This window comes from Acyrthosiphon pisum, chromosome A1 (genome assembly GCF_005508785.2).
Source record: "Acyrthosiphon pisum isolate AL4f chromosome A1, pea_aphid_22Mar2018_4r6ur, whole genome shotgun sequence".
Lineage (NCBI taxonomy): Eukaryota > Metazoa > Arthropoda > Insecta > Hemiptera > Aphididae > Acyrthosiphon > Acyrthosiphon pisum.
Genome location: NC_042494.1, coordinates 141,820,670 through 141,835,608, shown reverse-complemented (window position 1 = coordinate 141,835,608; position 14,939 = coordinate 141,820,670). Strand labels below are relative to the sequence as shown.

General features: G+C 27.3%; 1 protein-coding gene across 1 annotated transcript in view; it reads right to left on the bottom strand.

The window, feature by feature from the left end:
• The window catches only part of LOC100575715 (neurotrimin-like), a 58,871-nt gene extending 47,141 nt beyond the window's left edge, over positions 1-11,730 (bottom strand). Inside the window, exon 1 of the mRNA XM_029488474.1 lies at positions 11,393-11,730. Within this exon, the coding sequence (XP_029344334.1) occupies positions 11,393-11,498 (106 nt within the window). The 5' untranslated portion in view covers positions 11,499-11,730. The remainder of the gene's footprint in view (positions 1-11,392) is intronic.
• Positions 11,731-14,939: the final 3,209 nt, after the last annotated feature.

Here is a 14,939-nt window from a genome sequence, read left to right as displayed (position 1 = left end):
GAAGTGTTAATTATTTAGTGTCAATGCGCGGTATTCAGACGTGGACATAATATTATAGTGCATCAAACCCATACTAAATTACTTATACAAATTCTAATACCTACTTTTAATGATGATATGAGTGATTGGCAATTGTTTTATTATAAGAACTTAATTCAATGTTTAAATCACCAGGTATTATATTTTAGAAAATATATGTGTAAGTGTGTAACACAACAATTAGACTTAAATATCGTATAATAATAATACGCTGTACCTATACTTTTATAAGAACTCATTAAAAGAGTACAATAAAAAATTATCAACAAATATTTTTATTTTAAATACATATATAATATACTATATGACCCATTTTCTGGTAGTAGTCTAACAAAAATACTTTATTGGAAATGGCATCTAGACATCTAGTTCGTACATTATTCGTTGTTATTATATAATACAATTGTATAATTATTTCCGTTTTATACCGAATAAAAATTAGACAAAATAAAATGTAACAAATAATAAACAATTAAATCACGCTTATAAAATAGAACAATTTATTTTTAAATTAATAGGTACTTTAAAAGATTGTATATGTTCTTTAAAATAACAGCTATCTAAATAAGTTTAAATAAATAATGAATTAATAACATTATGGGTGCAATTAGTATGGTTATGACTTATGACCAAATTTTAATATTTAAACTTATACAATCAGTACATTCATAATATTATATTGGTAAATCAATGAATAACACATGAATTCAAATAAAAACATATTGCATTTATGTACCTATATAGGTACTGAAATATTATATTAGCTTAAACCATTATTAGAACTACTTTCGTAATTTTTTCAACACTCAATGAAGCAATATAGTTATTAAACCAATATAATTAAATATGTAGGTATTACAATTCTGCAAAAATGTTAAATCACCGTGACACTTGCGTAGTAAGTGTAAGTCACTATATTTCCTTATCATATAATTTTTCTTAAAGGATAATTTTTAAAGTATAAAAATAAAATAAAATATAAACAAATTATCTCTGTGATTGTGGTATTTAAATCTGAAATCAATTTTATTTTAAACTAATTTCTTGATTATGTACTTTATATACATTTTTTGATACGACAAAAAAAATATTAAGTCCAAGTATGCTATAGGGTATATTTTTGGAACTGTTTAAATTATTTTGATAACGTTATGTCTTCTAACTCGTGGGATGCTTACAATAAATGTTATTTATTTTATATCTTAATTTTATCTTCAACCGGCTATACTCTTCACATTCTCCAAAAAGCAAAAAATAAAAACCGATAAAACCCTCTATTTTTTTCGTTCTATTGTTTGACCGTAAAACAATATTTAGCATTTGCAAAGGTATGTGAAATAAAGGGGAAAAACAACGTTTGAAAAAATATTACATTATAAGAATTCAAATTTGAAAAATACATTGTTTACTTACTGCGCAGAAACTTGGAAAAAATAAGAAGTTTAAAAATGTATATATTATGTTTCATATTTTTCCAAACACTTTATACCTACCGTACGCACTTAATCTTTCGGCACTTGCATTCTCTTTGTAAAGTAAATACATCGAAAATGTACCCTTTCACCAGAATAACATATTTGTCTGAATTATTATTTTCAATATTTACTTTATGACGCGATCTCAACAAATGGCAACTGAATATTGCATACGAGTTTAAAAATACATTTCGTTCAAATGCCTTGAAGTAAGACACTAGCTAGCACAAGTAATAATCAGCAGTAATAATCATTTTGGATCGGGAATTTCCAACCACCTGTTACGTAGGTTTAAACTATATAGGTATACGAATGGCACATAAAGTACAAGAATAGTTTTGATGTTTAACGGGCACGCGATGGCTTGATTGATGAATAATGAGTAGGTATTTAACATTTTTTCTCTGAGAAATAAATTTAAAAAATCACGACATTTAATAATATAACTGTCTTAATTAATGTTAAATAATCATATAAATGTTTAATAAATATGCAGCCAATTTAAAACGTTCAACAACGCCAAATTATATGATTAAGTTATATAAGTAGGTAGAAAAAAATATCCGTGGCTGGATTCAGGTTTTAATTTATAAAACTACCGAAAATGTCAATGTATTAACTTGGAGTTGCCACGAATAACTGATACGTAAAATAATAACATAATAATATAAAGTAAAAATAAAACCAAATATTTATGTTAAACATTTACAGTATTTCTTCAAAATGTTATAAAGTAAAAAGAAGCTTCATAAAAACGTATATCCATGCCCAGTAACTGAATGCAAATGACATTATTTAATTACACCATCAAAATATATGTACATTGTACTTATTTAGATTTATTATTAGATTTGACTTTAAAATATGTGCTAAATTTACATATTTAAATTAAGAGTAAAAATTGTTTGAAAAAATAATTTTAAAAACAAATATAAAAATTTGATGGTTACAACTACATTAGTTGCCAGTGTATTCCAATGTTGTGCACAAAATAGAAATGTATATGTGTAAAAATTATCATACAAGTATACCTACAGGAAAAAACAAAGTTCAGAGTGAAAAAATTGAAATCACCAAAACAAAAAAACATCCCTGGAGACTAGGTTTGAAAGAGCTTTTTGATCCCCTTCTCCCTCCATTTCACTGAATATTACAATTTTTGATTAATAGTATTGGCTCGTAGAATGAACGAATGTGCCTTTGAAATGTAAATTTCGTCTGGCCAAAAGCAGAATATCTACTAACGCCTATTCGAACCCCTGGGGAAGGATGGCTAAGTTCATATTGTTACTAGCCACCACAGTTAAACTCGTTAACAATGAAATGCCTGACGAACCGATAATTCGCACTAAAATTAGTTAGACCGAAGTCGGAAATATTAACCTAAACTAGAGGAATAGAGAAAATTATCGAACGTAGTAAATTTATTGCTGACTTTCAATCATTGGTTTATATTTTAAAATATTAGTGGTACCTATAATAAACACATTATACTCGTATAGATACTATAATATTATATATTATTACAAACTGAGAACAAATGTGAACGTTTTGAAATCAATTCAGACATTCCGATTACCTATCCAGTATTCATCATACTTTTATTTTAAGTAGCTTTAAATTTATATAAAAATTATAATATTGTCTAATACGTATTTATATTATAACAATATTTAATATTTAATATATGACTGAATTACTAATAAAACCAAAGTAGATATGCCCTCATAATTTTGAAAATGTCTTGTCAGTGTTTTTTTTGGTATATTATATTTTATAGCAACCACAAGGCCCCTTTACAATAAAAATCTTTCTCATTCGAAGAAATTTAACTTTATGACTTGTGTACTCTAAAGGTTTAAAAAATATAAAAATGTAAAAATAAATTTACTACACTTTACTTATATACTTACAACTATTTGTAATTTAAAAATCAGATTTAATACTTATAGCATAAATATTTTACAAAAAAAAAAGTACATAAATAAATACACAAATCCCACATTCTCACACAATAATATGGCGCCAAGTGAACACAAAAAGAAAAAGAAAAATAAACAGTAATTTATTTTACTCAAGACTTTTTGTTACTATATCAATTTTTTTATTTTTTGTAATGAAAACTAAATACAGTCAAATTCGCTTATAACGATGCCGTATATAACGATATTCCGGGTAAAACGATTCCAAGCAATGTATTTGGTTGGTTTTATATGTTATGTGTAGTACTTTTATTCGTATATAACGATATCGGTTATAACGATAATCCGGATATAGCGATGTTATTTTAAAACGAAAATTTGTTTTTATAATCACCTATAGCGATTATTAATACAGTATTGTAGTAGTAAATTTGATTTCGTCCAAATCGATAATTCTTAATCTTATCTGTAACAGATAATGTGTCTTGTACGACCGTACTGTATACAGCATACGTTTCTTACTCGTTTAGTCGCTGTTTTGATTGCTATCCGTTTAGACACGTTCCGAATTCCGTAGTTAAAAATGTCAAATAAAAGAAGACGCTGTTTCACTATTGATGAAAAAGTGAAAATAATTGAACGTTTAGAATGTGGTGTTTCTAATAAAGATCTTTGCCAAGAGCTAGGAATTAGTCAATCAACACTATCTGGAACACGTTTGGCCTAATTTGTGTAAAAATTATGCAGATTGTGACATTTATAACGCTGATGAAACTGGATTGTTTTATCGTCTAACACCGTCTCAAACATTACGTTTTAAAGGGGAAACATGCAGTGGTGGTAAATTATCTAAAGAGCGACTCACAATTCTTGTAGCCTCTAATATGACTAGTTCTTACAAACAAAAATTGTTAGTAATTGGAAAATCCAAGACTCCGAGATGTTTTAAAAATGTCAAAAACTTGTCGGTCGACTACAAAAGCAATAAAAAAGCATGGATGACCGGTGACATATTTTCCGACTGGTTAAAAGAATGGGATAAACAACTAGCAAAGGAAAAACGACATATCCTATTGACTGTAGATAATTGTCCAGCTCATCCTCCTGTTCAAACTGAATTTATAAAGTTGGTTTTTCTCCCTCCAAACACGACCTCTGTGTTACAACCTATGGATCAAGGTATTATTAAAGCATTAAAAGTGAAATTTCGGAAAAAACTAATACTCAAAATTATTTTTGTTAAAAAATCGTACTCAAATTATAAACAAACTACTATTAAAGATTATTTTTTAAACAAATCGTAAACATATACTATACAGGTATATTCTGTACATTTATTAAAATTTATATAAATACCTTGAATGTTAAAATACATATGTAATCTTAAATAACAGTAAAAAATGTGTTTAATAAATCAATTTTTCAAAAAAATTCTTTTTTTTTTATGATCCGGATGTAACGATGTTCGGTTATAACAATCTAGGTCCCTAGAAGATCGTTATAAGCGAATTTGACTGTACATATTATCATAAAATATTAATTTATTAACAGTAATAAATACATATTACGTGTATAATATAAAATGTTCAATGACTAAATCAATGTATCTGGGTACAAGAAACAAAATATCAATTATATTATTTAAAAAAATGTAAAAATAAAAAAACTTAGTTTTGAAAAATCTTGTTTGATTCAGAAGGCGAAACCATATTTTGTATATAATTAATTTAATTTCGGTCCAATATTTTTGAAAACCAAAATGAATATGAACTAAAAAACGTCTTCCAAATAATATGTTTAAAATAATGTAAATTCTGATTTTTCTTTTGTAAAAACATGTAGTTTGTCAGGCATCTAACCTAATAAACCTACCTATATAAACTACCTATATATTTATACTTTTGAACAACGAAACCTACATTATTATATTATGTAGATGACTATCATATTGAGTAGACAATCTTAAAATACCTACATATAAATAGTTAAATATATATTGTAGAATGATAAACATTATAATTTACATTTACCATTGAATCATAATTATATAACTGAATATCGTACGTACACGTATACACTATGTATTTTCAACATAGCTACATAACGAGATTACATACATTTGAGTCAATGTATCGATTATGTTAATAATAATATGTTAATCAACTTGTGATCATGTTCATCTACTCTTAAATTAAAAAAAAAGTCCGTTTGAGCTTCGTTTTTCAAAAAATCATTCACCATACTTAATATTTATTATTTTTATAATTTCACGCACAATTATAATCATCGCATTACTTGTTAACCCTCTAATATTCCGTGTAACCGCGTATCGTGCATGATAAAACAGGCGTATTTTAGTAAATTTCATAGTTAATCCTGCAGGAAACGGGTTGGCTGGGAAAGGCATTATATTACACGCCGTTGGCGTATTGCACTTAAAGCCGATTATCTCGTGTGTATATATACCAAATAATCCGTCATTATTTCATACTTCATTAAACGGCATTATCACAAAAGCGAAATCATATTATTTGACAGATAAATAATTGGACCACAAGGGAATGTATGGATCGGCCATCCAATGCTATTATCGAATTATTGTGAAGTGGCCGAGCAGGTAGGCAAAAGTTATATTAAAATGGTGTGCGACTTCAAGTCTTAATATTACATATTATTTTCCTTTCCATAACAGTAAAATGTTTTTTTTTTTTTTTATATAGTGAATAAAATTATAATACACGGCGATTCGATTAGGCAATTTAGGTACATTTACGTCTTGAAATAATATTCGTTCAACAACTAAGTCTTTCAACTAGGTTTAACGTTATAATAATATTTATAGTTAATAATAGTTTAAAATAATTCACTAATAATAAATCACGTTTTACTATTATAATGTATATAATGGAAAATGCATCAATAGAAAACTTAAAAAAAATCTGATGATCCTAAATTTTAAGAAATACAACAAAGATCAGGCATATTTTCTTCTGCATATTTGATACTTTTGAATTATATATATAAGAGTCTGTAAAACAGTTCGATGATAAAGAGGTAAAAAAAAAATGTAAGCCCAGAAACCAGAGAAAAAAATAAAAATCAACCCCTCTAGAAAGAGCTCCGTCCGGAAAGCTAGTACCCACCACAAAAGTGGTCACGTTATTTATACACCGGGTGGCCGATGAATATTCATGCTATATATACTATTCATCCGACTAACGCTCGTGAATACCATCATCATCATAATATTATATAATACTATGATGTATATAAATATTTTTATTCGTAAAATAAAACCGTACACAAACTCGACCAGAAGAGGTAAAACAATGTTTAACATGTGTTGCTTATCGTTAATCCTTAAAGGGATGTTTCGACATACCTAATCAGACTTAATTCCTTTTTTAAAATCCTACCAGTTTCCTTGCAGAGGTTGCAGTGTCCCAACTAGGAATTATATAGATTTCATATAGGTATTACATCACGCTCGTGTTATAGTAGGTAATCCTGAGACTGATTTATGTCACATGTAACATTTTGTCGTTCAACCTTTTTCATATGTATTTTACAAGTGTAGTTAAGTTGAAAACGTTAATATATTATATTGTACTATTGTGGAAAAATATTAATAGTCTTTAACTTAAAATATAATTCTAAATTTTCCATTAGATTTTTATAGTTATGACAACTCCGCTTAGCAACAAATAATAGTATAATATATGTATTATTTTTATAAATAGTATAGAAGTTTTATTAAAAGTATTTTACATGTAGATCTAACTACCACTACGTTTATTTGTACAGTATTATGATACCAAAATTATTGAGATTTATATTCACAAATTGCATTTATTTAAAGCTAATAATAAAAATTTAAATATTTAACACATTATTATTGTGTTTTTTTGTCAATAATAAATTTATTCAACCAGCAATACTTTACATACGAATTAAATCTTAAAGTACCTACGTAGTATTTTTTAAACTTGTGTGTTGCAAATCAACCAATATTGTATTTCTTTAACTAGGTGTTGATTTTGTTTAAACAAAAGTCCTATAAGAATATACTAATGAATTTTGTTGTCGATCCGGAAAAGAAAAATATCTTTAATTCCTTCTCCAGAAAACTATAAAATTTATACTACGTTAAAAATAAAAAATAAGAAGTTTATCAACCTGTATTTTAAATAAAATAAATCCCGTTAATAATAAGAAATAGAAACCACTTAAATAGATTCAATAGATATTAGATACCTATAAGTATTTATGAAACAATTGATATTCAATTGGTATGTCATTTTGACAAATATAATGATGGTGACTACCTGATAAGTTTTGGATTACGGCTAAGTTCTAAAGAATGTTTTAGTTATTTTAATTGAAATTAAAAATATTTCTTATTTATAAAATAACTATTTTTTAAATTTTAAATAATTAGTTCAGAAAAATAACCCTTTAAAGTCTATTTTTGAATATTAAGAGAGAGCATTTTTAAAGTAACCACATTAGATAGAAAATGTATGGTTATAAAATATAAATATTTGTTAAAAATCATTAATATTCTCTGGTGAAACTATAAAGCGTGCGTCGACTAACCAGAATTCTAGACGTATGTTCATTACCTAGTTTATTTTAAATTTTTATTTAAATCTAAGTAAATTTAGTCAATAGGCATTATTATTTACTAGATTATAAAATATATAAGTACCAGCCTAAAACTGTAATCAATAGTAAATAACACATTGATGGTCATGGCAGCTATACCATTACAACAAATTCTGTCAATTTAGCGTCACTTTGTATTGGCCAGTTCTATGGCAAATCGTGTGGAAAATGTTATGGCATTCATGGTATCCTATGACTTAAAAAACAAGGGACTGCTATATAACTTTGTGTGGCCGTCAATGTGATAATAACCATAATATTTAACTTTGATTATAGCTATAAAATTATAATTATAGCTATATAAAAATAACCTTTGATATTATACATTTTGACTAATCAATCAAGTGTATATTATTCTTGAAAAGGACGGATGAATTTATTACTATCTCTTTAAAATATAAAGTATATAATATAATATATTATATATTCTATAAATAGGAGTTTTATGAAAAGTATATTTTATCCTAACTTGTGTTAATAAAAGAAGATTTGAGGTTAAAAATAAAGTATATTTATATATTTTACACTTCCATACATTGTCCTCATCCTATATATACTATGATATTTGGATTCTTTTCCTTAAAAAGTTAGATGAGTTTTTCAAATACAATCTGACCATAGAAATTGATAGTTACGCGGTAATAATATTAATAAACCTAATTTTAAATTTAAAAAAGAAAATATCATAAAAGAATGTTAATGCTTGTTAAATTGTATAACGTAGGTATAATGTATAATGTTATAATAGGTACCTACAAAAATACAGACTAACATTTTAGAACTCAGGAAATTTAAAAAAACAACTTTTAAAAACAGGAAAATTAATTCTACATGATATAATATTATAATATAATATATTATGTTGGAATATACAAGGATATCTTATAAATTTTTCAGAGTTTTTATCTTTTAGATTGCCTTTTATCAACTTGCCTCTCGATTAACATAATGCATTTCTAGCCTAAAGATTTAAATCATATTACTGTTGGATTAAACTTAGTACTTGTGACTTAATTACCTATTATTAGGTATATACAAGCTAGAATACAAGCAGACATTAATACAAAATTGAAAATAATATCTTACCTTAACTAACATTGGACAAATAGTAACAAAATAGATTTAAATGTACATAATAAATACATAACAATAATAACAATATATGTAAATGATTGTCCAATTGAATCATAGTTAATAAATAATAAAATAATATACTGTAGGTATTTTTTTGTCAATTTAAGGTAAGCTTAGAGGTACATAAAAACTCTCGAAAATATATGGTGTTTAATTTTAAAAGATACCTATAACAAAATAATTACAACCCTTTTTTAGTATGTAGATTTCTGAAAGAAAAATGCGTAAATGGAAATTACTTAATGAATAAATGAATATACGCTGAATATTTAATAATATGAATAATAAATGAGAAAATAATGAATAGAACACTTGTTTTTAATTAGTTTAAAAAAATTAGTGCATTGTTTTAGACATCGCATTATACTACTTTCTCATCTGACAATAATATATCGATTATCATATACCTAAATAATATTATATTGTTCAGTTATTTTACATGTATAATTGAGTAATCAACTAAATTTAAATTACAGTAATATTTATATACTATACACATTATAGCCTATAGACTATACTACTATAGTAATAATATTCTATATATTTAAATTTTAAACAGTTGTAATACCTTAAAACTTGTATAGTTTTAAATGGATTGAATCATACGACTTTTTAGTTTAATAATGTACATTTTAATAAAATAAAATAAAATATTAATTTATTTTATAATTTAACTAGCATTTGCTTAATAAGATAATTATTCTTAGTAATAGCTCACAATAGCCTAATTCTGAAGGGGTTTTCTCAATGAAAAAAAAAAATGACACTTATAAATTCTAATAATATGTACGGTTTTTTTAAGCTTTATACCCATATAAATATTGTATGAATTAATAATTTATTTTATTTAATATTATATATAATTTTAATAGTTTATCATAAATATTGAACACTGCTAATTCTATACAACACTTTTAACCATAATAATATTATCTAGAATTACGATATTGGTCAAATTAAGTCACAGCGTTTTTCATATAACTCCATATTGTATCAAAGTATATAAATGTTCTAGATATCGTTAGATGGGTACTACCTATATTATTTAATTATTCACCTTTTCATAATTTAATTTTAATTATTTTTTTTTTAAGTAGGTACCTATATCCTAGTTTAGATTTGAAAATTTAATTTAATATACATATACTAAGAAATTAAGAATGATATTTAGAACAAAGAGTTTAAACATTAAATTACTTCTGTAATAATTGCATTAGTTAAATTCATTAATTGATCGTCATCATCACAGTATACAATATGTTATATTATATTATGGTATATCCTGATAATTTATTATCGTCAATTACAATTATTCTATATGTCATAGAAATAAGTTTTATTCCTGATGGATTGAAGGGAAAAGTTAAAGGTAGGTACCTCGTACCTCTAATCCCAATAAGTAGACTTTTGTTATGTATTGAATTTGTTGAACAACACACCATATTATGGCAAAATAAAGTTAAAAATTATATTACAATTTACAATAATAGACTAAATAGTTGTATATTTTATTACTGTAATACACAATGTATAATTAGGTATAGGTAAATTATAATTTATATTCGATAATACATCATAATAATATATAATAGTTATATATTATATTAATCTATATAAATATAAGTATATATTTTTTAACCTGGAATCGTAAATTTTATATCGGTGTGATTATTGTATACCAACTATGTTATTATATTTTAATTTAACTATATTGATAGGTACTATTTCTTAATTCTTTGCAATTTGAATTCTCTATGTTCCTGTGTCTGTTAGAATATAAGTGCCTGTTCTAGCAATAAAAATATATAGGTAGGACTATATTTATATAAATATGGGTGAAATCGTTTGGTGTACCTACCTATAATCTATATATTGTATATTATATGGAATAAAGAGCAATTCGCAAGTGCTGGCTATGATAAAGGCTGTAATAATAAACGTACAAAAGTTTTTTTTTTTCATATAAAGTTAAAGCGATACCTATATAATAACATAAGTAAATAGGTACCTACTTAGGTATACCTAGATATTATATAATGTAGATGTGTGGGGGGGGGTTGTAATAATATGCTCCGTATTGGTTTACGGGGGTGCAAATATTGTAATATTAGGTAAATTATTATTATAAAATCTGACGAGAACATCGCGGACACTGACCTGGTGGCGAGGCCGACAGTGCCAACTCGCAGAGCAATCCGACCGTTACGAACGCTTTGCACCACATCGGCGGCGCGCGGCGTCCACGTGGCTTGCTACTATTCATCGTCTGTCATCACAGTCCGCGGGACGCAAAAAAAAAATAAAAATGTTTTTTTGATAATCGTGACTGTCTGTCGCAGGCTGGATAAACAACGTGCGCGCGGCGTGAACTCGCGCGACAAAGTGACGATAGTCGTCGTCGTCAGCGGCGGCGGCGGCAGGCGATCGGCCACGGGACGGCGTACTACGATATTATCGTCCTCAGTGTCCCCCCGGCGGCACGCGACTAACGGGCCCGCCGCGCGGCCGTGTCGGTCCGGAGGCGATGCCCCTTCCGACTCCCCCCCGCCCGCAATACCGCGGTAGAAACCGCCGCGGGCCGTGCGTGTCGCCCCACCGGCGGCTAAACCAATTACAGGCGACAAACGCGGTGCGCAAACGTCGCGTGGGCGTGGCTTACGTCTTGCGGCCGCGACGGATGCCGGTGGACAACGAGCCGCGCGTGTGTGTGTGTGTGTGTGTGTTGGTGTGGGTGTATGTTGGCGTGGTTGTGTGGCGTGTGTTGGTGTGCGACGTGTGTGAGTGTGTGTGTGTACGATTTCGCGGCGAAAAGACAAATTGACACTGTGCACGGTGGTCGGTGGGTGAAAAAAAAGATGCAAAAATCGAGATAAACAAACATGAAAAAAAGAAGAAGAATTTAACGCCACTGGTTTCAAGCCCCCGTGCCATATCGCATAGTCTTTGCCGACATTTCGTAACCGGATCTCGTTTTTTGAACGCTTATTAATGTGTTTATTTATTATTATTACTATAAATTATAATAATAATAGTAATTTTTTTCATTCTTTACCACGCCACGACGCCTGACGAAAAAAAATATGCTGTCAACCTCCGTGAGCTTGTTCCGTGTAAAAGAAAAAAAGAAAGAAAGACAACTTAATCCGAGTCTAATCAAGAAGCATTCATTTTAAATGTCGTTAAAATTAAAATCACGTAACAAATAATATTATACGTGTATTAATGGTATATTATGGTATACCTATAATATTGCTATGTAATATATATATATATATATATAGGTATACTTACCTAATATGTTTTCCTAGACGTATTATATTGTCAATAAATCAGAGCAAATTAACAAATTGAACTATAATTGTATTTACACGCGTAGGTAGCAGGTACTATATGAAATTAAAAATATGTATTTTTAATCATTTAAAACAAAAATTAAATGATAATCATATAGGTGCTAGGTAGTATACCATAATAATATGAATTATAATAATTTATTAATAGAACGAAAATTAAAAATGTCACATTGTCACCCATTAGTAATAATTGTACTATGATATTGAAAGAATGGACTATGAAGAAAGCTAAGATATATATAATATTATTATATAGGGCGTCTATATAATACGAGAATTCAGAAAACAAATAATATTAACTTAAATAATACTACAGTTTGAAATTTGTAACATAGAATTAACAAAAATATATTATTCGGTAGGTAACTATAAATATATAGGTATAGGTGTATTTTATATTAATATAATTATCTTAAAATCTCAAAAAAAATATATTTATATATATAATTTATAGTGATCTAGACTTACTATATTATATAGAAGCCTTATTTTAAATATTTTATCTAAATTATATTATATATATTGTGTACGACGATAATAATAGTATGACTTCTCATACATGATTTGATGTACTTAGGTTATTTTTGGAATTATACTTACCTTAAGCATATCATAATTCCTTGTTTATAATATTATTATAAGGTATAGCTGGTACTTTTTTTTATTTGTTAATATGTATACCCAATCTGTATTAGCAAGCACAATATAGGAGTATGAGCTATATAAAAAATAAAACATGAATAATTTGATTGAGGAACACACCCATTGATGACTCTTTCGTCTTTTATTTATTTATTTGTTTGTTGAGGGTTGTTTTTTAGCAGGTCTCTGCACCATTTGCGCTTAAGGCGACGAAGAGGATTTCCTGGGATTGCTAATGCAGGTAAGTTTTCAATATGTGGATTTCGGCAAGTATTAAGTCGTAGGTGGAACCGTTTGTATAGTAACTCTTGGCCTCTTCGTGCATGGTTTTCAGGTGAAGGTCTTTATTGTTGGGTGTGATTAGATATATATGGTGGGAATCGGTAATTGTCCTCAGTGTAATATTTTGAAACCTCGATATTTTATTTAGATTGGAGATTTTTGCATTGTCCTATAACTGTAGGCCGTAGGTCCAAATTGACTTTAGGAAAGATTTATAGAGGAGTAATTTAATGTTTAATTTTGAGTGTTTGTTGTTGACGATTAGATAGCTGATGGTATTAAACTAATTTTTATTTCATACGTTTTCAAAATATTAAATATATACGGAACCTACTGCGTGTTACAGTATATCTATTAATCTATAGGTACCAATATATGTTGATGCGTCGTAAATATAGGTATATATAGCATAATATAGGAATAACATAAACAACATAATATTATGTGTACTTATACTTATATAAATAATATCTAGTTATTATGTTACAAACTTTTTATTTCCAAGCACTTTTAAATTAAACAGTACACATTACACATAGCTAGGCCAAGTAAATATATTTTTTTAACTTTGATATTTTCTTCAACCTGTTAAATGAATTCTCTAAATTAATCTATAGGTTACTATAGATCCGTAAAAAAAAGTTCAATTACTTAATTTGCTAATTAGTTCTAATCATTTTTTAATTGTTCGGCCAAGGTTACTAACATTTATCAATACCCGAGTAATGAGTTCAATATAAAACGCATGCGTATTACCTATACCTATTCTTTCAATATCATAGTAAAGTTCATTACCAATGGGTAAAAATTTTAATTTTAGTTCTTTTAATAAATGATTATGATACATTGTTAAAATGATAATATACCTGATGGATAAAAGAAAATATTAAACGCATGGAATTTCTTTGGATATTATCATGTCATGTTTTTGAAACTCTATAAAATATAAGCTGTTATAATTTTTTTTTTTCGGTTATCAGATTTTATAATACAAACATGAAATAATAATGCACATAATATTATGCGTCAATGAATATTGGCCTGTCAATGTACCTAATTTGTCAATAATAATGGAAGTATTATGCAAATATAAATAAATATAATGCAATGAATCTAAACTAGACAAGTATATACTACGAATAGTAAAAATGACAATTTAAAAATTTATCCATAATAATCATTTATTTTTCACATAAAATCTAAAAATGTTAACAATTTTAAACACGTATATTTTTAAGTTATAAAAAACAAATAAAGGCTAAGTCAAACAAAAAATGTCCAAAAAATGTACTTTATACAATTTATAATGGATTCACCATAAAACTGCTAGACAGTTGACAATCGTAAAAATGTTATTCAAGAGGCAAACAAGGAAAATAAATCTACTACCCCGCGGCCCATTGAACCATTTGATATAATATGCAGAT